The sequence below is a fragment of the Micrasema longulum genome, unplaced genomic scaffold, assembly GCF_059751315.1.
Source record: "Micrasema longulum isolate JH-2025_06_02 unplaced genomic scaffold, ASM5975131v1 h1tg000220l, whole genome shotgun sequence".
Classification (NCBI taxonomy): Eukaryota; Metazoa; Arthropoda; class Insecta; order Trichoptera; family Brachycentridae; genus Micrasema; species Micrasema longulum.
Window position 1 is genome coordinate 826,952 of NW_028277425.1, and position 27,211 is coordinate 854,162.

The window sequence follows — 27,211 nt, forward strand, 5'->3', positions numbered from 1 at the left end:
GCATCACAAAGAAACCCCTATCTTGAACCGTAACAAATCGAGTAAAAGCTTCTTTTAACGATTCGGAGTTGAGTGCTGAGTCGAACACCATTTCTATCGGGAGGTTTTTATGTATTCCATACATTTATATTCGAGACATTTTATCCATTTAGTACTCGTATACAAATCTTACATAAAATCTTCGGAGTTATTATACAGCAAAGTAATATGACCAGTGCGCAAAGTAGATAAATGTTCGGACAAGTGATTGCCCCAAAATGTATCGGATATTCAGATGGAATAAATGAAAGGAACTCACCGAATACTTCTTGTGATGGATCCCGAGTGATGTATTCTGATGAACTCATTACTGGTGGTGGCGATGTGGAAGTATGACTGCTTCTCATTTACAAAGAATGTATCTGGCACCCAAATGTTCTTGATGAACTCCGATCCTACGGAGAGTGTCTCTACTCCTGGCCTCTTCTTGTATGCTAGGCGAGGATCCGTCCAAAACTGACGGAAGTAGAAATCCAGGGTGAAGTCCTGATAGAGGCAACATCAGATTAGTTTCTCAAAATACTAACACCACCAAATACAATGTTCATTTTATGAAATGACACGATTGAATAGTAATATTTTTGTTTTTGGGACCACACAAAAAATTATCAGGCTAACATTTAGGTTAAACAAAATTATCCATAATCAGATGAAACGTTAACACAAACTAATCGAAAATTGTACAGAAAATGTAATTTTGTGGTTAAAGGGGTGGATGTGGGTGAAGGGAGTAAAATGTAATGTTGTTTAATTTTATTGATTTCATCGGGTTTACTTCGTAACACTTCTAAATATATTATTATAAAACAAATAACTTTGTTATCGACGTAACTAACTTTTATTTAATTTAGAGAACACGATTATAGTTTCGCGAGGAAACTCCTCCTACCTATGAATGTTTAAACTGTAATAGATACAAAACACTACTTATTCATGATGAAATAATCAATACTCAATAAAAATAAAAAATTAGGATGGAAATTAAAGTAGATATTACATTAAAAGTTAATCGGTCCTAATGTTTTAGCAACAAACGTACTAAAAAATTAATTGTCAGAGCAATTTGATAAATCGTTATTTATTTATTCAATTTAACACATAAATTAATCGAGACTGTACAGTAAAATACATGTTCCATCATTCGGCGATAAAGTAATCGCTTTTTAGTTTGATGTAATTTTTAATTGGCACAAATAAAAAATATCCAGACTCATCCCGAAATCATTACCCAATTTATGAATACGTGGGTGATAAAACAAAACATTGTTGTTAGTAAACCGGGACAGTATTTTAAAGTTGATGTATTCTAGGAGTTCGTAAAAGTCGAATTCGGAGTGAAGTATGTTGTTTAAATAAATCTGTTATTTTTCATCGATCTTTCGAAGCATATAAATTAAATTATTTAAATGAAAAATGTGGTTAATTTGTTCAACAGGTACATAATATGAAAAAAAAAAATCATTACAAAAATTATGAAACCTTTAAATATTTTTATTATGAGTTTTGTCATTTCATTCAAACGTGATTCGAATTAAGGATACATGTAAAAGTTTTTTTATGTCTCTTTGGAGAGTTTAATTCTTGAATATATCTATATAGAGCGAAAACCCAACGATACATTTTACAATCGAATTAATATACTTACATATTTATATTTTCCTCGCCTCTTCTAACCATGTTTCCTTAAATAAAATATGTTTAAACCCCCATCCCTCACCCTTCCTTGCTCACTCACGACTCTAACTTACGCATATGTCAACACACCTCAGGTAAGTGGACAGTCAGTTTGTTTTCTGTTAAGAATTGATGAATACATCATAAATAGTTTTCTGTGTTTACCGTACTAGTTTTGTGACATTCGTTGATGGGAGGAGTTTTCACCCAAAATTGTAGTTGTGTTCATAAACATAAAAACATCGTTACACCAATAACAATGTTTTTAAATTAATAATAATTTTGAATTTGTTTTTTGTATTTAGTTGCATAATACCCGATGATGAATATTTATCTTAATCTGAATCTTTCAATTAATTTTGTAGGTTCTTTGTGTTCCCAAAAACAAAGAATATAAAAAAAACTATTTAAGCTTAATTAAAACATAAACTATAAACCTCGTGAAATAATAAAATTTATCTATAAATCCTCGTGAAAAAATAAAGTTTTTCACATTGTCAAAATATATTTGAATACACGAAAACTAGATTGTGTTTTTTTATTTGTTTAATAACTGAAAGCTAAATTATCTGAAAGCAAATAAAATTTTAAAAATAAAGTATTGTTTGTATTGACATTTTTCCGATCAAACCATATTCCTCTATTAACTATTTTAGTCCGTGCCTGTGGCGTAAACATTTGTAACTGTCACAGAATTGAATTCAAATGTAATTTGACACTGGATTTAATGTTTAAAATTTTATCGTCAACGATATTATTAAGCATTTCGAATGAAATGTAATAAAAAGAGAAAATAATTTCTATTCGTTTGGAAATAATTTGTTTTCTGTGTACAATATTTCAAGTATTTAAAAATATTTGTAGACAAGTACAATATTCCCAGCTGTTTCAAGATAATATTTAAAAAAACTTTATTCACATCTACAACTTCCACTTTATCAAGCGATATTGAAGATTAAACTTAGAGTGGTAAATATTAAATGAGCCCTGTGAATATCTATACGTCCATCATATTCTTTATAATTTGATATCAGATTTCTGTCTATTTGGATACAAATAATCTGGAGGGGCAAAAATCAGCTTGGTACTCGTCTATAAATATTTACACACGTGGAAAACATTGTCAATAGAACCAATCAATCAACGAATGCAATCAAATTTAATGAATATTGTCAACACCAAAGGCCCGCTTAGTGTGATCTAATTGGCCACCTATCATGCAGTGAAGCAGGTAAGCTAGTTCAATGCCGGATTACATTGGTCTGGTGCAGAAGCTTTTCACCGACAAACCCCTAATTAAATACTCTCAAAGGTGACTAATTGACAAATGTACTAAGCACTTATGCGGTTGAATAATCTCGTAATTTGTACTCTACGTGATGGGTAATGGAAGTTTCATGGACACAACATTATTGCACATGCAATTACCTAATGACTACTGCACTACATTTTATAATACTCATCTAGAAAAAGCGCAGGCAGAACACAATTTACCACAAAAAATAAATACAGAAGCATTTTCAAAGTCTAAAAAAATATTCAGAACAAATCAATGCGAACGAATTCAGTTTAATTGAAATAGGAATATGCACTTCTTAATATAAAAAAGCATTATGTTTTTAGAACGGTAAAATTTAAATAAATAAAATACTAAATTTATAAAATAAAAATGTAAAGATTTTCATAAAATACGTTTTTGGGGTTTTAGTGTATTTATCTAAAAACTAAAAAAAAAACAGAATTTTTAAACCGATGTTTTTATTTTAAAGATTGGATTAAAGTATATTAAAAACAACCAATAAAATAATACTAAACTAATTGATTTCATAAATGTGATAAAAAATCTTAAATGAACTATTTAAGTGTAATGAAATTAATGTCAAAATATCAATACATGATTTTTACTTTACCTCTCTCGGATAGAATAATTTTCTCATTTCCTATTCCTGAAAATGAGTTTGCGCTTGGTTCATTGAAATGAAATACTGTTTTTATTCCATACATACTCGTTTATAAACATACATAATATGTACTCGTAACTCGTAACATGAACGGTTTGGCTTTACATTGTGTTTTATAAAATACAAATTTATGTTTAGCGTTTTTATTTCAAAGTATTTCTGCATTCACATTGTAAAGTAAATAATGAGGATGTAATAGATCGTATTTTATTACTCGTGTGCTCGTTCACTGGTATTAAATATACGTCTTCTGCACTGAAAAATAAAAAAAACGAATACAAATATATGTGTATAGGTTAACTGAGTAAATCTAAGGCTGGTTGAAAACAGATTTAACACTGATTTGATATTATTAAAAGCGATTTCACGGATTGTTAATGATACGGTTTGACAACATATATTATCCTATTTTTATATTATCTCTTTATATTCTCTCTTTTATCTTCTCTTAAATGTGTTTCATCTCTGTTGCAATATGTTCATACGGTTCGACTTAATTTAATGTCGTAAAAATATGTGTAAATTATTATTTTTTAGTCAGTATAGTAATATAATATTGGCTTTGTGTGACTGTTAATCTATAAAATAGGTTATAAGAATACAGACAAATATTTTCATTGCAATGGTAACGGATTGATTGACGTACGAAATGATAAAAGAATTGTTAATTTAGTGATGGGGGTGTCCAAGTCAGATTGTTATAAATCTGCTTAAATCGCGCCTAATTAAAATTTAAATGTTTGGTTTTATTATGTTGCAGATTCTAGTTACTTTAAAACATAAATATTTTATTGTGCCATTGAATATTATGACTTCGTGCACCGTTTTCTAAAAATTATTCGTAAAGTTGGGTGAAACAGAACATATAAAAATATTTCATTGCTTATTTATCTTAAGTAATATTTATGTTATTTCAAAGACAAGACAGAATACTTGGATCTTATGTTTACTTCGTTTTTTGTTATAACGTGTTTTGTAATTAAATGATAAGGTGACCAACGATTACGTTTACTTCAGATATCATCATCATTCCTTTACTGAACCTAATAATGCATGGACCACTATAATGGTTTACCAACCGTAGCGTAACTAAATATTTTTTGTTGGATTTATATTAGTTGATCAGTCTTACGCTTCAGGCGCTAGTCCAGGGACGATGAAATATTCTAGTTTGAAAATACTTTTTTAAATAGGTATTTCCTGTCAACCATGTCGGGAATCAAACTTGAGACCTTTTGTAAACGGCAAACGCGCTGGCTATAAAACCACAAGGCGGACATGAGAAAAACAGTAAATCATTAGTAAAACATTAACGAGATCAAAACTCTTTACTGCTCTCTAGTTTATTTATTTATTTCAAACTTTATATGATTATGAAATTTATATACTTATAAGGGTGGGCATATTGCCTTGGGGCAATCTCTTCCTACCTACCCAATTTATTCCAAGTTCGACCCCATTTAAAATATGCTTCTCCAATTTGTTTTCCATTCTATAGGACTCATATTGACCATATCGAGTCTGTCCATCACCGTTTTTTAAGAAAAATTGCAAAGAAGTGATTATTCCTATTCCTAAATATAGCAATCTCTCAATTTCACTGAAGAAACGCAGAACAGAGATGGACTCTGTATGCATTTTCAAAATACTCAACAATATACGTGATGTCCCATCTCTGTTGCAATCAATTTCTTTTCATCTTCCTAACCATGTCACCAGAAGTCAAAATCTGCTATTTATCAAATCTTCCAAAAGCAACTTTTGTTTTATACCCCAATGTCCACAATGTGTAGATTAGTCGATTCGTCACACAACTTTGAATTCTTTCGGATAGATCTTCCGGCTTTTCGTAGATCTCTTTGCTATTAACACAGGGGGGGATAAAAATGGATTGGCATAGGTAAGCTAGAAGTCTTATAGGTTGATCGTGTTTAAAAATAAATTTATTGTATACCATTATTGTATTGCCCTTGTTTGTCTTTGCTACAAAGGTTTATGTTCTTTTCATCCAGTTTCTTGTACTTAAGTTCAATCATATAATTGTTATAATTAGCAAAGGCAGTATAGATAAATAAAACAAACGGTTTGATACTCGTAAATGCGTAAGTGATTTTTATTAGTTTGATTGAAATAACGTGAATATTATATAAAACCACATTTTAAATTGCCCCGTAAATGAATCATTTAAGCTTTGTTTCAACCCTCGTGAATAGAATTTAAAGTTTGCGTGCTCAGTAGTAATTCTTCACGTGCAATGTTGGATAGTGAGTCACGTGGATGGTCCGTAGTTTTGTATTAAATACGTATTTCACGTTACTTCTTAATGGATAATTATGAATACAATTTTCAACGGACATTGAAAGCTGATACTAAAATCAAAAGCTGAAATCCAATGTTAATTCGATTATTTCGCGAACGGCAAGTAATTCATTAGTGGCATTATTTTTTTTTAAATAATCGTATTTGTGTGACTGATATAATTTAAAAAAAAATGTTTTTCAATTTATTAATTGAACAAACATCGTGTGAGTAAATGATGTTACTTTGGTGAAATTTGAACATATAATATAAAACATTATACTTAAAACTTTACATGATTATGAATAAAATTCTCATAAAAAATAGTTCAAAGTGCGGCTAGGAATGCAAGCGCTGTTTTAAACAGAATATAAGGTTAACAATATTTTGAGTTTGTCCAAATTTTTGTAGACAAGGACTGGATTCAACTCCCTGGGGAGCTGTTTATATTAACATATTACAACAGAGATGAAGAACATTTAAGAGAAGGTAATATAGAAGTCCAGGCATCTACAGGGCTTATGACCTGTCAATGGCTGGTTTAAGTGGCCACTTTACACACTGTGTAACATATTACCTCTCTATATCTATATTACCTTCTCTTAAATGTTCTTCATCTCTGTTGTAATATGTTAATATAAACAGCTCCCCAGAGAGTTGAATCCAGTCCTTGTCAACAAAAATTTGGACAAACTCGAAATATTGTTGATAAATTACCTGGTCCATGAAGAAGTATAGAAATTGAAAAAATAATATTTTCAGGCGTTGCCTAGTATGTAGGTGAAATAATTCAATTAGATGAATCTCACCCGCATAAATAAAGGTTTCAGCTCTTTAACTTCACAAACATCAACAGATGAAAGAATCGAAGGAATATAGATGTTCAAATATAGGTAGAAGGGTGAATGTTACACAGTGTGTAAAGTGGCCACTTAAACCAGCCATCGACAGGTCATAAGCCCTGTAGATGCCTGGACTTCTCTATTACCTTCTCTTAAATGTTCTTCATCTCTGTTGTAATATGTGAATATAAGGTTGTTTGGAGATCCCCCTTACTACCTGCCCAGTGGAGCAAATGCAGCATATTAAGATCATTTGTTTCATGATCGTAAAGCGATCAGTTCAGTTTCGCCAGTCCTGGAATAATGAAAAGTTGTGTTCCTGTGGCTAGTGTCTCGGACTCACGGATCAAAGGTCCGCGTTTCAAACCGCACTCTAACCCAATTTAAATTTTCGCTTAATTAGTTTAAAAAAAAAAAAAATTGATATTGATATGCGAAACTGAAGAAAGACTCAAGTCTTTATGAACAGTTTCGGGAAAGGGGTGGATGCTTTCATTGTAACCCAATTTAATTCTCATTTACAACTCGTTGAAAATGGCCCTTAAAATTAAACATTTGGCTAAATTATTAGAACGCTAATGTTTATGTTTATTTAAAAAAAAAACTTTTGAAATCAATATTTTAGGTCCAACCTGTCAGAAATCGAACCAAGGACCTCAAAAATGGTAGGCGAACGCGCCAACTACTACACATTGAGGCGGAGTTACCTCTAATTGATTTGTTATTCAAGAATTTTACCTGAGACCAATCATTGAGTTGAAAACGCTCGTCCGGGATTCTGGTTCTATTTCACGCACATAATCGTATTCTTAATTCCCCTGAACACGTACTGGAGATATGAAAACGTTCTCAATAAAATATCTATTCTCCTGTGTAGCGCGAGCGTAGCGGCGATGATGGGTTGAAGAGACTTCTTTTGAACTACATTCTGGAACTGAGTGACGTCGTCGAGCTGGACTGACTGAACTGAACTTGTTAGGTCGACTGACTGGCGTTGACACGCCCCGAGGTCTCTTTATAGGCGACGTTCCTTGTAGTTCATTTTTTCATGGTAGGGACGATGTGAATGTACTGCAGAACGATGATCCCGATTTCATGTCCAATACTGATAGAATTGCATTAAATGTGATATTGGATTCTACAAAAAATGATGGCATTGCTTTCTTCGGTCATCACATTATTTCAGGTGAAACACGTTTCAGCGCGTCATCGATTATGGAATATGAGCCCCACACATTTAAACAGGTAACACCTATTTGATTGGCTGAAAATCTACTACCGCAAACTTTCGATTATTTAAACAGTTATGTTTATACTATTGCACAATTTACTATCGTTATCATCGTCATCGCCATTTTCCTGTCCTCACCCAACCGCGCACAGGGCATTGCATGGGCCCTCCAAGCGTAGCATATCTAGATCATCTAACCATGTGCACTTCTACGCTGAACCTCAATAATCTTTTGTGCTTTTTTTAAAAACATGTTATTGTATCAGCAGTAGTGTTATATTGTTCACATGAATAACTTAATATTTTTTGTTACATTTATGGAAAGTCTTATGTTTAAGGTGCCAGAAAATATTGGGTTGTTAAACAACCATAAAAAACAAATATTTCCTGTTGACTCTCCCAGGAATCGAACCCGGGACCTCAAGAATGTCAGGCAAATGCACCAATCACTACTCTACAAAGCTGAATTATGCCCACGCGATTTCCTTTGTCAGGATTTTTATCCGAGAGTAGCCAAAGAGTGGGAAATTCTCGTCCAAGGTTCTGGTTCTATTTCACACACATAACTGTATTCTTCATCTATCCGGTAACCAAACAAACTATTGAATAACAGTTAACTACTTATAAATGTTAATATATATAAATAATGTAAAAATATTTCTACCGTCGAGCTACGGAATGCGGTGTGGTGCATTAAAATTTGTTTTTTTTTCGCAATTCATTTAGGTTTTATGTATTGTATTAAATTGTCTTTAAATTTTCAGTTGAATAAATATAAAAACAGTCACCGTATGTTCTTGAAATATTATGAATATCTCACACCGAAACTGTTATCTTCACATAAATTCAAGTCAGCTATGAGAAGTGTTATATTATCTGTTTCTCGACACCAGAGTTCCAACTTGGTAACCGAGCTTTTGAGAGAGTTTAATACCTTCAGAAGTACGGAACCGCAAAACCGAATCTCATTTTACCGGACCGTTTAAGAACACGTTTGTTACAAAGTCGTTGCATGTATTAATTACATAACGTCTATTTTATATTTCGTTCTTTATTTATTTTAATATTACAATTTTGATATATACAAATTATGTTTCCAGTACTTACTAGTAAGGCAAATTCTATGTTAAGTCAGTAATATATTGTTATAAACTTATACATTGATATAACGTATTGAATTTCTAAAAATTGCGTTTTTTATTCTGCCGGTTGACTCACACACTCACCATCTGTGTAGCAGTGGCGAGCCGTGATTTATTTTATAGGTAATCTATTTAAAATGTTCATTAATTTGTACTACATGTAAGTACTTACATAACGTGTAAGTAATGTAATTATAAATTACTATTTTGTAGTGGTTCTGTGAAAATGAACTCAAACAACAATTATTATTAACCCCGCGATAAACGTAGCTTTATTCCACACTATTTTAATACATTACTTGTACAAAAGTTTATTAACAAATACCACGATGACATTCCGCAGATATTTCCATTATGATCTGTCCTTGACAGTACTGTCATCTGTAGTCTGTGGTACTGTCAAGACTTGAGCACTGGCCGGTTTCTTTTAAAATTAATAACGCCTAAAACGGCCACTGCGAACGCCACCTGTCCTATGTGATACATAATATGTCGACGGTATCCCATCAAAGAAAAATAGTCCTTCGGAAATAATGTTCGAAATACTAGTTTCCAAATAGTGAATCTTCTAAAAATATTTGTAATCTGCAAGTTTGTTTTAGTACTAAAAAAGCCGACTTGGCTAAATGCAGTGTACTTTTTTGTATGGAAGAATAAGCTGAGGTAATCAGCTAGTTTCATCGTTCAGTAAGAATGGGCTGGGCGCACTTCGTAGATATTTTTTTGTAGAAAGATATAAACGGTGATTTATAATAAATAACAATCACTTTATTTATTTTCCCATAAACATGGTAACTATAAATTATTATTATTAAAAGTCAAATATAATGGTAAGCTGTGCATAATCGCTTACTTTAAGGATTCGCCCCTGCTGTGTAGTGTGTATCATTTGAGTCGGGTTGATCCCATAGTATTTTCGGGGATATTACTCGTATATATATTAAATATTTCGAGATTTGCATCCCTCTTTACCATACTTGAATCTTATTTTCTATTGTTGAGTTACAACTGGTTAGTTATTTCAAAATTAAAAAGTACGAATAAAAATGTTATTTAAGGTTCTCAACTATATTACCAATGTTTGAATATTCGTATTGATTAAATCTGTTGACTGTCAGATGGAAAAATGGAAGAAACATGAAGATCAAAAGATACGCAGAATGGAAACAATATGTTAAATGATCACTTCCACTGTTCAACGAAAATATTTTAATGACATGTGTCTCACGTAGATTTCGAATTACTCTTTTTGTTAACGCGTGAATGTCCTAAGAAAAGACAGTGGTAATAGTTAAGAATTTTAGTTAACTTAAGAAAGTGAAGTGAAAAAAAAACACTTTTTCATAAAAAAGGATCTTCGTTTAATACGAAACGTTATTTTTAATCTTTTACGACTCTAGAGCCATAATTTTTTGCCTTTTGTGTTTTATGAAGATAAAACTTGGCGTGGGTAAAATAAGACGTATTAAGAAAACCAAATTATATAATAAATTCGCCATAAAAAATCCAAAGTTATAAGTGATAAGCTAACAAATTACAAAATTTCAATTTGAATGTCAAGTATAAAAGATAAATTTGACAGGATTTACGTTGGCTTTCGTAAAGACGAATCCCACGCAACAACGAAAAGAAGGTAAATTAATAATTGAAATAAAATCTGCGAAGAACGCAAATCTGACAAGGATAATTAAGATTTTATTCTGAAACGTTTGATAAGCCGCTTTATTTTCTTAATTTAAGAAATAAGAATTACTTTCCTGAGAATTTTGCGAGAAAAAAAACAGTTTTGCTGTCAATCCTAAATTGATTAATCTCTTAAACCTAATTTTTTGCACTTTTTTTTCAAAAATACTTATGATGATGTTGGACAAGAATCAAGATAGTAAAAAGATTAAAATGTGACAGATAAGTCACTGTAGCCGAAATTAAGAAGACGTTCAACGGGAAATTGTATATAAAAATGTTTTCTTACACGCAGTAAAAATTAAAGCATTTAATTGGACCGCGAAGTTTTTTGAAAATGTATAAAAAATGAATTTGACTTAAACAAACTACATTGAATGACGTCACAAGTTCTTGTGAATTACCCAAAAATAGAGTATTGTGACAGATTTCCCGTCTAAGCGAAGAAGATTTGCCAATCAGCAGAACTTACTGTAGAGCACTTGTGACACAAAATTGCAAAATTTTAAAAAACCACAGCGCAGTTAATATGATACATAAAAATATTTTTAAAACTTTTTTGGCTTAGTGTGATAGTTTATTAACAATTTAAAAATAAAAAAAAACAACTGAACTCCTTAATTTTAAGCTGCGTCATATAAACCGACTTCCTGATTTAATTTTGGCTTTTAACATTAACTTTTTTACCCGTTGTTTTTACGATATTTTAAATACGAGATCTGTAGTTACTTGGAGCATGTTTTTGATGATTTTAATTTTATAATATTTTTAATATTTGAAGCACTTTGTGGACCATGGTTATCAAATATAACAATGTAATAACTTGTATGCAATATGCACCATTGTATGCAATAAGGTGATGCTGATGATATTGAGAATACGGACTTGCAAACGAATGATTTTGTTTATCTAAAGTAAAAAAAACATAACACCGAAAATATTAAATAATAAAATAAGTCGGGATAGTAATTTATTTTTCATAATATAATTAAAATATGAAATGATTTTTATCTTCTTATTTCTTGAGTGGAATATCTAGTTTATTCGTATGACGCATTCAATTAATATCTATGTCAACGAGTTTGAACGGTAAAGTAATAACGGCTTTCGCAATAGCTTCAAGCCAACACAATGGGCGTTTATCGTTCACGCTCGTCCACACAAGAATCGATTTACTCAGGAATCCAAGAAAAATTATTATCATTAAGCTCGCTATAGCTTTTAAAGAGATTTGTGCACTTTTATTAAGTTGAGTGCTATTGGTTTTCTAGTATTGAAAAAAACCAGGGTGATGTCTATTGCAATTTTTACATTGATATATTCAATTTTACGAATAGGTTTGAAAAATCTTTTGAATTTATTTAAAACATAACAAATTTCGAAAAATGTTTTTCTGACTTTAACATATTACAACAGAGATGACGACCATTTTAGAGAAGGTAATATAAAAGTCTAAGCATCTAGAGGGCTTATGACCTATCATAGACTAGTTTTGGGACAGAATGGTGAATTTTACACAGTGTGGCCACTTAAACCAGCCAATGACAGATCATAAGCCCTGTAGATGATGCCTAAACTTCTTTATTACATTCTCTAAAATGTTCTTATCACTCTTGTAATATGTTAATGTTAACAGCTCTCCAGGGAGTTGAATCCGGTCCTTGTCTGCAAAAACTTGGATAAACTCAAAATATTGTTGATTATTCTGACTTGAAATGATGAAAGAAATGATGAAAATGAAAGAAAAGATAATTACAACAAAACGAATCTAAACAGTTGTTTTCTAGTTTGGATTTATTTATTCGGAACTGCGTGAAACAGGTGAAAAAAAAAACAAAATAAATTACTTATTAGATTGACGATAATTATAAATAAATGTACTGTTTTAAAATAGTCCTTAATTTATTTATTTTAAATGACTGTGTTGAATCCAAGACTTATGCATGACATATCATTGTATCAGAACGACGAAGCCGACAACTTTTATCGACGAAGTAGGTATTCAAACAGAAATTACATTTTATGTTTTTGGGGAGTTACAGCGATAACATTTACTAGATGTATAAAAGTAGATCTGTATGTAATTTTATTATTTAAAAAAATTATACTTTCTCAAAATTAGAAATAATAGTTAAACTTAAAGAAAGTTTCTTAAACGGCAGATGAGATGCAGTTTTACGTTTTATTGGCTTACTGTACTGGGTGTCGTTTGTACTCTTTACATAAATTTCGGAACTCATTTTCAGGGTTGTTGTAATTTGTATGTGTATTTACGTAATTAAATGCACCTTATAAATCTTAATAGTGTTACAGTCTACGTTTTTTTAATATTATGTTTATTACTGAGTACCAAGGTGATTTGAATCGCATCCTATAATATCTGATATTATTTATTTATTTATTTTATTGATTTAAAACAACATCCGTTACAAAAAAAAAGTTTTACACTTATATACAAAGCCGTATTAATGTAATCATTATCATTTCCTCTTTACACCAAATGGTGCATAGGGCACTGAATTGGTATACCAATTGCTACGTATTTTAAACAATTTTGTTACATGCAGGTAAGATGATCAGTCTTACGCTTCAGGTACCAGTCTAGGGACTATAAAATATTCTAGTAAAAATCACACTTTTAAATAAATTTTTCATATCAACCATATAGGGAATCGCACCCGAGACCTCTAGTATGGTAGGCAAACGTTCTGACCATTACACTACGAGGCTGACTAATTGATTATTTATTTAATTTTATTAATATTTATTTTTTATCCATCTGTAAATTAGGTTAATAATAATAATGCAATTAAATGAAAAGTTTTTTGTGAATTCGGTCTGAAAAAATCTTCGAAAGCGGATTCACGCGGATTAACCCCAAATTAATTTTCAATAAGAGAACACAAATAAAAACAATAAATGCATATTGCTAGAATGTTTGCAAATATCGTTTTTTTTTTTACAAATGAAGTTTGGTGATTTATGATTGTACAACCAAAACATACATTTTCAAAAATTATTACGTGAAAACGGCACAATAACCCGGAAAAAACTCAACACGAAACGTAAAATAAAACGAAAATATCTGAGAGTGCGGCTAGGAGTAGCAGGCACCGCATTTGACCGTATAAACCCGCCTGGAGATCATACATTTTTAAAGTGAAAACCAAATGCCGCCTATATTCGCCTGCATTACACCCATCTTCTCTACGGATATGAATCGTGGCACCTCACTACGGGCCGAAACAGCACAATACTGAGTTTTGAGAATAGGTGTCTCAGAAGAACCTTGGGTGTGCGGTGGTTTGACTTTGTGAGGAATAAAGTGTTAAGAGAACGGACGCAAACTCCGGTGACAACTGTTATCAAGCGGGGGCGATACGGTTGGTTGGGCCATATACTGCAGATGCCTGAGAGCCTTTACCACGCTTGCCTCCTTTACAAGGTATCAGGTTCTCGAAGTCCTGGACGTCCACTGCTGACTCTGCGTCGGCAGTTTATGTCAGAACTTCGTTACGAGAATCTGTCTTCGGAGTTAACAGCCGATAGAGATGCATATAGGCTCTTTGTGGACACCATATGCTCCAACGCTCCATGGACATGGAATGATGGTTATGATGATGAGTTTAAAACTAAAGCATTCTATTTTGTGGAGAAATTACCTACTCTCCGTTCTCAAGAAGGTATAACTAAAAAACCATCTCCCTGAGTGTAAGACACTGTTTAATTAACAAGAGAAGCGAGGCAACTGCCGCTATGTATGTATAAGGAAAGATTTATGGTGACGCGAGATTACATGTCTGTATGTGCTCGGAATTTATTGATAACTTTCTTACATTTTACAGCATCCCAGAGTGCCAAAATAACTTAGCTACCCTGCTAGAATTGTAACCGTTAAAAAGCGAGTCTTTCCTTCTATGTAATCCATTAATTAGAGTCAGCTAGAACTTAATATACGGTGTTTTGAGTGTGTCCAAATGTTTGCAGACAGGCTGGATTTCCAAAAAAACCAAAAGGCACAAAAGTCAACAAATGGAATGTACAGGAAATAATGAATGGTAAATGGTATACAGTGTGTAAAGTGGCCACTCAAACCAGCCAACAACGGGTCAAGTCGGGCCAACACAAAATAAGAAAATTAATAAAGAAATTTGTACCTATGTAGATACTGAATTTTTCGGTATTCGATTCACCAAAATTGTCAACAATAGTTATTCTTTAGGCTGATATCATAGAACGATTTTGCTAATTAAATATGCTGATTTTTCAAAATCACGCCATTCAAAAAATAAAATAAATGAACATTAGATAATAACTAAAATCATTGTGTAAGAAAGAAACTTATAAATACTTTTTTTATTAACAACATTTTGCGTTCTTACAATTTACCTAGATATTTCATTTTGATCGCCGTTTTCAACGAGTTGTAAATAACTCACTATTAATAAATGAGGATCAAGTTGGGATAGAGTGGGATTTGAACCACGGTACTTTGAGCCGTGAGTCCGAGACACTAGCTACGTTACCACAACCCGATCCAAAAAGTTTTTAAAATTAAAATGTGATTTATTTTCGTCCGCAGATTACGCTTCTTGAAATTTAGACTAAATTTCGGTACAAAGACGAAGTATTTAAGCAAAAAAATATGATCTAAAGATAATAAATTAAATTGAAAATCAATTATATTTTCTTTTTATATAAGTTTGTGTTGATAAAAAAAAGAAGAATAGAAGTCTAGGCATTTCATAAGCCTTGTAAATGCGTAGACTTCTATAAAATGTTCTTAAATTCTGTTGCAATATACTAATTAAGTAAAATGTTCGAATTGGCCATTCAACGGCATATTAAATATATTTTTTAAATCAGAAATACCTTTGCAAAAATTTATGAATTTTTAATGTAAATTTATGTTATTTATTAACAGGCGTGATTTAAACAAATCGGCACTTTGAAAAAGCAAATTCGTATGATTTCTTTCTTTTTATATTATAACGGTTGCGTAAAATGCAAGAGGTCTCGGGTTTGATTCCCGACATAATTGACATGAAATATTTAAATGGAAAGATGTTTTTACACTAGTGCTTTAGTATATGAAACGCTGATTACCTAACTTTCTATGATAAAAAATACTAAAATCTGTTCACTATTACTAGAATTTCCAAATAAACAAACGCGTGATACCCGACGGAGAAAAGCCTATTTTACCTATTTCATATTTATCTAAACGGCATGGTAAAATTATAGTGGATTGACATTTATTAGAATCTTCAGAACCTATTTAAAATATATAATTTTTAAATTTTTCTTTTTTTTATAAAACTCTATAGTTAATGACGCCAATGAAACTATCGATAAAAACGCCTCGGTTAGTTTATGATAAAAAAATATGAGCGTTTTTATAATTTACCCAAATATTTCAATTTTGGTGACTACTTTCAACGAGTTGTAAATAACTCACTATTAGAGAACGGAAACGAAATTGGTTTAGAGTGGGGTTCGAACTTCGGGCCTCTAAATTGTGAGCCCGCAACACTAGCCACGGGACCACAACTCGATTTAAATAGTATGGTAAAACGTAAAAAAATTGATTTTTATGATAATCTCATCAAAGTGATCACCTTTATTTAGCGAATACTCTCGTGTGAAAATCCTGCGAAAGGAAATAAACTGGAGATTAGTATGTTTCACGGTGTACTGGTTATTCCGTTTGCCAGGCAATAAATAAGTAAATAATTGTAAAACAATAAATATCGATCAACTGTATTGTATTTTATCATGCCGTAGTGTAAATTGGGCCAATCATGCGATATCACGCTGTGGGTTCATGGTCCGCACGTCCGCAGTCCAGTCTCCGTAAATGTACAGTGTTCCAATACAGCGTTGTATGCACCACTAGGTTCGGATAGGTAAATGAAGTTAATATTTCATAGTCCCTGAACTGGCACCTCAAGCGCAAGACTGATCATCTTACCTTCACGTGGCAAAAATGGTACTGCCTTAAGCACCATAAGGTGCGGAAAAGTACGACGATGACATTCAATGATTCAACTTACTAAAAGAAAAAAAAAAAAATTCAATAAATCGGAATGGGTTTTTAAAACATGACAGCCATTATAAAATAATAAAAAAATACTGTCATAGTTAATTATTTCTCCTAATTTGTAAATAATTGAACATTTATGACACAAAGTATTCATCGTTTATTATGAGATGAATATGTGAAATATTTACGAATAATGTATTTTCAAAAGCATATTAAAGTGTTTGATTGAAATGCAATTCAGTTGACTGAGATTATTGGTTTTATTAATTTTAAAGCGCCCGCTAAAATACTACTATATACTGTACTGCATATTAATTGTACTTTAGTGAATGTATGTATTTTTATGGGATATTATCGATGTCAATATAATAATTATATTTGAAATTAAAATAACAAAAGTATTCAATTAAAATTACTTTTGATTGCAAATTCAATAACTTATTATGGTTTTTAAGCTGTACCCCTGTTAAGAAATAATAATTGATAAGAATAAAATGTGGATAAAAATTAAAATAAATAATAAATCACGTGATAAAATAGTGTTATAAAGAGCAACATTCCAAAATAGGAATAACAAAAAAATTAATAAAATAAATTATACATAATATATGCTTACAAATATGATAAAATAAACAAAATTAAATGGACTTTTAAAATTAATAAAAAACAATAGCAAAACGTAATTGTAATAATAGTTAAAATATGGTGTATGAAGTATAAATTAAAGTAATATGATTATTAATATTTAAAGCATTAACTTTGTGGACAAACATTTTATTAAATGTAATGAAATATTTGTATATAACCACTTACAGACTATTCTATGTCTACAAGTTTTGAGACGTACCCGTCTCTTTGTCAGGACCGTCTTTTGTGCAACTACCATTGTGAATGTGTACAGTAGGTTTTGCATATGTTTCGATAATTTATATAGCGTCATTTTTGTGAAAATCACCTCAAGGGCGCTGTACAATAAATGACTATCCCAGCACGTCTTGCAGCTACTGAGCGCATGGACGGTTGGGATTCTAGTTTCTCACCTCAAATTATGATATTTAACAATTTAGATATAGGAGCTAGATAACAGCACGTCTTGCAGCTACAGAGCGTATGGATAGTAAGAAATCTAGCCCCTATTTAAATTTTTTATATTTTTTTATTTGACAAATAAGTTTAGAGTTTAAGTGATATTTAAAAAAATAAATAAACAACAAATTTATAAAAATAGAAGCTAGATTACAAGTCTTGCAGCTACTGAACGCATGGACGGTTGAAATTCTAGATCCCATTTGCTAAATTTAGATATTTGATAGTTGATAACATTTACTTAATATGATAGCTAACATCACAAAAAGTCTTGCAGCTACAAAGCGCATCGTTGTTTAATTGGTGTCCTGACGATAAGACGTACGTTTTGAAACCGGTAGACATAGAAAAGTCGGAAAGTGGTTATATACAAATATTTAATGACATTTTGTAAATATTTTTAATGTATTCATAATGTATGCGTGGTATAATGGCAATCTGGAAACAAAAGAGATTAAAATTATTTCAAGTACGTAAAAATTATATTTATAAAATATCAAACCCGTATTTTATGCACAATAAAAAAAAATTAACCTCTGACTGGGTTTCGTTTACTCTTTTATCCCGTGTGTTTCTTTAAATATCCGAAAAATAAAAAAATTATGAATAAGGAAGATTGTGTCATTTTGAAACCAGTCGGTAATTAAATAAATATTAAGTGGTTAGTAAACAAAGTGTTTTTATTTCACTTTTAATAAGTATAAAATGAATAATCATAAAGTTAACGCTTCAAAAATAAATTTGAAATTATTATTTTAGCATAGCTGTACGTACCTTAGAGGATAAATCATGGGACTCAAATTGAATGGAATGTTCAGGAAACAAGATTTTCCAATCGCGCGATTTCTTAAACATCATAACTTTTTAACCAAATAAGATAATTTAAACCTTTAAAGAACTTTCAGTGCAAAAAAAATATTTATTCGATAATAATAGTACATATATTACAATCGATGGGTTACCATTCTTTTAAAAGTTCGAGACCAGTGAAAAATTATTAATATGGTTTTCTTCCATGATTTAGCTTATTATATATCTTGATATTTAAATGATTTTTGTAGTGTTTAATTTAGTGCACAATGTTATTTGCCAGATTATTTATTACTTTAATTTCTTACTCTATAAATTATATCTCAATTATAACTTCAATTGTATTTTTGTATTGTTATATTGATTTCAATGATACTATTATTTTGTATATTTGATTATATGTGTTACAAAATTAGCATAGTAAGTATTTTAACATTTATGATGGTTTTTTTATGTTATCTAATTTAGTATGTTATTATTTGTTGTTTAATTCTTTAGTAATTATACTTTATTTTTTGGGGTTGTTATTCTATTGCATCACATGTTATAATTTGATTTATTTTACCATGTATTTTTTAACCTTGTTAATTATTACGGTTCAACACTAGCGTCCAGCATAAAAACCCTTTATAAGATAATAAATATGAAAACGGGTAAAATTTTTAATAAATAATTAGTATCAGAGACTACTTATGTTTTTTGCAGTAATACAAAGTTGACTTCAGATTTTTATTTCACCTTAAAAAAGCATTCTAACGACGAAAGCGGACTTTGGTGTTTTTTTCAGGTTTAAATAGCTTATTAAGATAATTCCTTAATTTTTTCCTTCAAAATTGCAAAAAATTAACTTTTATGTTTAATCCTCCGAGGTACAGATATTATTGTGTTTAGGTCCAACTTAGTAAAAAAAAGTATGCAATTGCATACATTTATAAATAAGAAAAATAACATGTCGTGAGTGTGATTCGCAGGAAACGTAAATAAATTATCCGAAACCAATGACGTCTAAGTTCTTTTCAATACGATCACATTACGTCTATCAGTTCACTATAGTTTTCTCATAAGTACATATCAACCTTGTTGACATAGGGTTGCTCGGAATACTTAATGTGTATTGATATGATAGGTAAATTATATATCATTAAATGATGTACAGTTTTTTTGTTGGATGCGATAGTTAGAAGACTGGCAAATGACACAAGCAATTTTGTGTCCCTTAAATTGTAAAAAAGGATTATATTCATTTCTAAAGTGTACCTTTATAAAGAAACGAGATGAAACTGCGTAACCGGTCAGTAATTAAATAAATAATAACCTTTTTTGATTTTTTTAAATCTTGTTTTTAAATTAATAGAAAATTTGGAATGACTTTCACTATTTAATTTTAGAAAACCTTCACTTCCGGCATCCCCATTGACAAAATATTTTTTTTCTCGAGTATCTGATTTTCCAAAAATATTAATTTGCGGCGATCAATATTATAAAACAGAATGATATAATTTTAATTATATGATGAAATACCATCAGGAAAGTGCTCCGAATATAAGTATTATAACGGAGTTGAAGGATCTCAAATGATAAGTACAAAAATAGTAAAATAAAGAAGAAACAATAAAATAGCTAAAGCAATGTAATAAGAATAAATTAAATTAACATCAAAACTTTACATTAATGACTTTTTAGAATGTAAATAATGTTTCGAATTAAGTTTTTATCGATAATTGTGTAATGTTTCGTTCGAATTCTTTGCGGAAATTTCGGATTGAATTCCTGTGTTGATCATCAGGGTTTACACCTGCTGTATGATGGACGTTGCGATGTTTTGTTTTTCATACATATCGTTTTTTGTTTATCATTATAATAGTTGTAAGCATTTAAGACATGCGTCACAAATAAAATAATTTTTCAGCCATGGTTGTGTTTAATCAGTGTTATTTTTTTGTATCTATTTTAATGATACATGTTATAAAATTAATCACTTTCTACAAATCGGTGTTGCGCCAGCTATATCTGTTAAATAATTTTTGTTTTTTATTAATATTACACAATTTTGTATAAACAAAGGACCATTCAATATTTATTAAAAATATACTTATTTACTTATTTTTCCTTTATGTTATCAATAAAAAAAAAACGCGTAAAAAAATCCATCATGCAAAGTACATTATTGAAATTTTCTCCTTAAATTAAAAAATTATTACTTACAGATATTACCGACGCAATGACAAAGTATGCAATTTTTGTTTGAATTTTAGTAGTTACAAAAAACATTTTTTTAATTATATTTATTTTAACCTTTCTTAGGTGATTAAATAAACATTTATGGATTGGTATACACACAGTTAAATTGTTACATTTATCGCCTAGAATCATTAACAGTTTATACTGTTCTATTATTTTATAAACTCGGTTTTCTTTAAAAAAAACTGTGGATACAAATGTTTAATATGTTGTATATATGTATATATGGTGGCATTTAAGGTTAAGTTTGATTTACAATTCACGAAGTACTAAAAAAATTTCATGTATTTATTTTAAAGATATATCACATTAAGTTATTTTCTGATTATAAGGTGAACAATAGTAAAGAAATGAAACGTAAATAAAAAAATAAAAGGAATATCATGCGTATATTTTCGTATTTTTCTGGGCGCTGAAAAAGAGCGCGCCCAGCAGCTGACTGCGGGTTGCGATTTCAGAGACGGCTATTTTAAGATTTGTCGGGCGAGTGTCGCCCCCCTTAAGGTCTATGTAGAGTGTAGACCACCCCTAAGGCAGTATGTATAATGCCCCTAAGGTTGTAGCTATATATACTGCCCCTAAAAACATTCGGCGTCGCATTGCGTCGCTGGCTGGCGGCCAGAGAGAGGCGTCGAGGCGCGCAGGCGCTCCGCCGAAGCGGGAATAATTTCCCGAATTCAAACTTTCAAAAGAAAAGGACGCACGTTCAAAGTGCCGAATCCCGGGAACGGCCAAAGTCGAATCGAAAATGACATCGATCGGTGCTCTGCGGCCCTAAAGTACGCCACAGCTGTTTGCGGAGTACGCTCCTGGAATCCATGATTAATTCCAGAAACGCTAGCGTGCGTCGGAATTTTTAAACTCTACCCAAAACAACGTTAATAAATAATCATAAATATAATATAAAATGCACACAGCAGATGAAAAAATATACGGAAGATTCAGTATACTGTTTCTTTTCCATATATTTTTTTAACTCTTATATTGTATTTAATTTAAATCGCTTTACAGTAGTGATAATAACGAACAGTTATTGAATAAAGTGGGCATGGCATTTCCACACAATATTATTTTCATTTGTTATTTTCATTACACAATCTTGTACGTATTTTCATTACACAGACGTAATAAATTAAAATCAATGTAACACATACAACATTCGCAATTTACGATATTAATGGGTACCTACAAAATAATAAATTACATATCTCTAGAAAAATAAATCGTAGAAACGGTTCAAAAATATTTGAAAAAAAATTATTGACTCATGTTTTAAAATAATATCTTACTTGGAAAAACATATTTGAAAAAAAATTACGTATCGGAGACCTTAATTGATCATAACATTCTTGTCATCATAATCACCGAACAAAATATTACGATTAGTTAAATAATCTTTTGTAAGATAATAAAAAGTTTTAGATGTTACCGTTCATTAAAATATTTTAAAGTAAAGAGGTGTGTCCGACAAATACCAACCTTGGAAATTTTTATGATGTAACAAATTTAATTTACATGAAAAATACTTCAGCCGGGTCGTGGTCCCGTTGTATTATTATGGACTCACAGAACAAAGGTCCGAGGCTTAAATCCCACTCTACCATAACTACATTTATATTTTTTCAGCACAGGTGTCTTAATAAATTAATGTCTTTACCGTTTTCAAAACACGAACATTAAAAAAAATGCATATGATGTAAAATAAAGTACCTTACTTTCGACTCCGTCGAAGTTTTTTATTTTAAAATAAGATTGAACAATTAAATCTTCAAAAACAAAATCAATGCAGTAGCGTGAGATCACATAAATAAATAAAATAAACTGATCAATGTTAATGCTTAAAAGGATCATAAAAAGTAGGTTTAAATCTTATGTGATAATAAAAGTGACTATAAAAAATACACAATAGTACAAATGAAATCATCAGTCCTATTTCTGGGCATAAAGCATTACATTTAAGAACCGAATTCAGTGTAGTTCGATTATCTTTGATATGAATTAAAAGTGGTCACTATTACGCTTAAGTCCTGGAATAATAAATTATTGTTGTACAATCGACCCTTCAAATCAGTATTTCACATCTATCTTTCCAGAAATCAAACCCAGAACCACAAGAGTGAAAGGCGAACCCATCAACCACTAGGCGGACATATCTCTACTCGATTTTTTTATTCAGGGTTTTTACCGGATATCAAGTCGAAAACACTCTTCCTGGGTGTTTCTTCAGGACTCAGAAAAAATGAATGTAAAGTATGTGCATAATAGCTACTCGAGTAAACTTGTGTAAAAATAATTGGTCAATAATATAATGAATTAAATTCTATTGTACAGTAATCATAATTAATAATTATAATTAATAAATTAATGAATAGATTAAGGTAATTATTTCTATTTTGAAATAGAGCAATCTCTTAATCTGTCTTCATTGGAAAAACGTAGAACTGAGATGGACCTTATATGCATTTTTAGAATACTTAATGCTAAAAGTGATGTCCCATCTCTGTTGCAACCAATTTCTTTTCACGTTCCTAACCATGTCAGCAGAAGTAAACATCTTATATTATATCTGTTACTAGCAAATTAGGTTTTTATGCCCCAATGTCCAGAATGTGTAGATTAGTTTTTTTAAATATATATTTTTTTAATACATATTTAGATCCCTGTATTTAGTAGCCTTACGTGTCATGTACAAGGCCAAAGTAATCGGAAAAAAAATCGTTTTTGTTTATCTTGGAAATCGAACACGATTACTGATTTTAGTTTATTACCTTTATAAGTCCAATCACCATTGTTGCAAAGTCCAAGAACAATGGCGCGTGATAATTAATTTTAACGACAGTGTGGATATCTTTTGAAGATATCCCATCTTTCCAGCATTCTGCTTTAAGATTATGGCGTTGTAAATTAAAAAAGGGCACTGAAATAACAGATGTTCAATACTCTGTGAAGAAATACCATCGCATGGACAATAGTCATCATTCCCTAATTTAAACCTATATAGGTAACTTCTCATGGCTCCATGTCCGGTAAAAATTTGGGTTATAGATTGGTCAATTTGCCACATAGCTTGGAATTCTTGGGATAGATTTTCCGGTTTTTTGTAGATCTCTTCGCCACTAAAGCAGTGTAGGATGAAGATGGATTGGCGTGGTTCAGCTAGAAGTCTTATATGTGTATCGTGTTTATGGATAAATTGTATATTATTATTTAATATGCCTTGTTTGTCTTTGCTACACAGTCTCATTTTTTAAAAACATTTTCTTATATGAATGTTTCTTTTTGTAACTGTTGTAATTGACTTCGGCCGTATATATAATAAATAAATAAATATAGTGGTGTAAAAATATTAATAGATAAAACAAAACAAAATAATCAGACAGCCTTTAAAAAATATTATAAAAATATTTTCTTGAACAATATAATATAAATGAAATAAAGAAAAAACAACAAAATATCAATAAATAAACTATTAAAACTAATACGAGTATAATAATAAATAAATTCAAAGTAAATTTAAATATTTTTTTGAACCCGTGTAAAAACAGCATTCTATTTTAATAGGTATTAATGTTTTATTATTATTTCCTGTTTTTCTTTTTATATCGTTTTTTGTTTCATGTGCATTTTCGAAATAATATAAATTCTTATAAATAAGTAACTATAACAGTGTAAGCCACTCTCCAAGCAACAAAAACTGGTTTAATTTTTTAGAGAGTTACATTTATTACATTTACTATGCGTATTAAAGTAGATTTATCTTAGAATAATAAAAGAAACATGTATCATTTATGTAAATATGTTGATTAATAAAAAATAAATAAAAAAAAAAACCTAATTTGTTGAATAAATGTAATCCGTAATGGCAAACAAATAAATTTTAAATAAAAAAAATCAGCAATTGGGTAAAAGAATTGTTATGATTTCTATTGGGGTTATTTAAAAATAAGTTTTTTTATAATTTCATCATATATGACGTAGACAATATGTAAACAAAAAAAGAGCAGAAGATTTGTGGAAAAAAAGCCCAAGCCAACCTATCGTGTACATCGGAATCCTACCGCAATATTTTACCAAAATACTCCCTCCCGCCTTAGCCAAACCGAAGCTAAAGTTTGTATATCTCACTCCTTCACACACCCTCCAACTTTCACCCAGCTGTTCTGTTTCTTACTAACTGATTTCAGGCCCAAGCTTTCGCAACTCAGTAAAGTGTGTTGGGAATGTATCGCCAATCGTATTAAGTCTGGAACATCGCTTCGCGCGAAAATGCTTGAACCGAAACACGAAGTAAAAATGTCACAGAAAACCTATCGAACACGGAAAACACTCAAGTGGCGTAATCTGTACCCTTTGCAAAATAAAACTGTTAAGCAAAACGTCGAGTCTTTAGGGAATCAGTCACATATAAAAGCGTAATAACTTGCATACATTTGAGCAAAAATGGTAAAAAGAAAATTATGTTTTTTGCGGGCGTTACCTTGGAAATTTCAAGGCTTTCTTTTTACATTTTCCTTGTTTTGTTTGGCTAATTGAGACGCAAATTAACTCAAAAAAGGCAACACGACACGAAAGTTTACTTAAATACTTAAAATTCTGAAAATGTCTCTTTCAATTGAAATGTTTTTGTAGTCCAGTTTATTTTACAAAACAAAGATTTTTGGATATAACAATAACAATATTGTTGTTAAAGTTAAAATTGAGTCGAAATATATTTCATTACTTTAAACTGTTAAATTTATAAAAAAGGAGGACTAAAAATATAAACTAAACTTTTATTACACTTTGAAAATTTAACAACATTGAATATCATGTTAGTCTAACAATCTCACTTAAATAATAAAACTGATTATTAATGTACAAAAATAAGTTCATAATAAAAAATGATGTGTGTTATTAATTAATTGAAATAATACAGTTAAAAAACTACTCGGGAATCCATCTTTTATTTAGCACACATCTATTGTTAAATTATATTCCTATATTTTTTAATAAAACGTTATGGCAAATGAATTTAGGAAAATTGCGAAATGGATTAAAAGCATTTATTAACAAAACTAATCACGGCAGCAATGCTCGACCGATTCTCTCACTATTTTGATTAAACTCGGCTCCCCCAAATCGCTGCCTAGAAATGCCGAGAAAATTGTAAAGAAGTTTTCTCTTCAAAACTGAAATCCTGTATAATGTCTTATTTAAAACAAAAATCAGTATTTCGGATCAATAATTCAAACATTTGCGGTTGCTATTAAATCAGCGTAATGCGAGTTAAGCAGCGGATCAGTAAGTATTAGCTGTTCACAACACAAAACAGATTATTGTAGAGCTGGCAAATTCACGGATCGATACACATCCAACGAACAATAGAGAGGGATAAAATACTGCACACACTTAATTACTCAATGAGAATCACGAATTGTAATGACAAAGGATTAAAGCTAGCAACCGCATGTAATCAAGTCAATTATTCCGTTGCATTCATTAAAGTTCATCACCTACTTGCGCGAACGATCAGCGCGCACGCGATTTGCTAGACAAAGCAATTTTTATTTCAATAAGTCGAAATCTTAGCAGACAGACAAAGAATTAAAGTGTTTAGAACCTACAATACAAAAAAAGAGCTCACAAAGCCTTTTTGCAAATAAGTTTCTTAACAATATGATAATAATAACAATCATGGTTTATTAACAAAAAAATACAATTGCTTTATATACTACATATATACTTAAACAATAGATTACTCGGAATTTTGTCTAGTCTGCGAGGTCTGTATACAAAGACAGAGTGATATGGCGTTCAATCCTCCCTACCTTTCCCTTCGGGGGAACGGCTTATTTGTATATTTTATTTTTGCATGTCGTCATTTGATTTAATAAAACTATAGTTGTTGAAAAATATTATTTATTGAGTATGTAGGTAAGTGTTCATATATTTTTTAATGAATTATTCAATACGTATGTTTAAATCCAACAACCTTTTGAGTGAGGACGGAAAGATTTTAAATAGGGTTCGATGAAAAAAAAATAGTGGAGGTTGTTAAAGGGAAGTAATGGACAAAATTTCATTTGAAAACAGTCTTTCACAATAAAATCTGATTTCATAACATCTTGTTTGCCTAACTATAGACCTACTCCTTTTCAACAATAGATGTCGCTAGTTTTATC

At 30.6% G+C, this 27,211-nt stretch overlaps 1 protein-coding gene across 3 annotated transcripts in view; it reads right to left on the reverse strand.

Moving 5' to 3' along the window:
• The window catches only part of Rdl (Resistant to dieldrin), a 190,693-nt gene that overhangs the window by 54,494 nt on the left and 108,988 nt on the right, over positions 1-27,211 (reverse strand). For all 3 annotated transcript variants that reach the window (XM_088243622.1, XM_088243620.1, XM_088243621.1), the window contains exon 4: positions 299-525. In XM_088243622.1, coding sequence (XP_088099748.1) covers positions 299-525 — 227 coding nt within the window. The remainder of the gene's footprint in view (positions 1-298; positions 526-27,211) is intronic.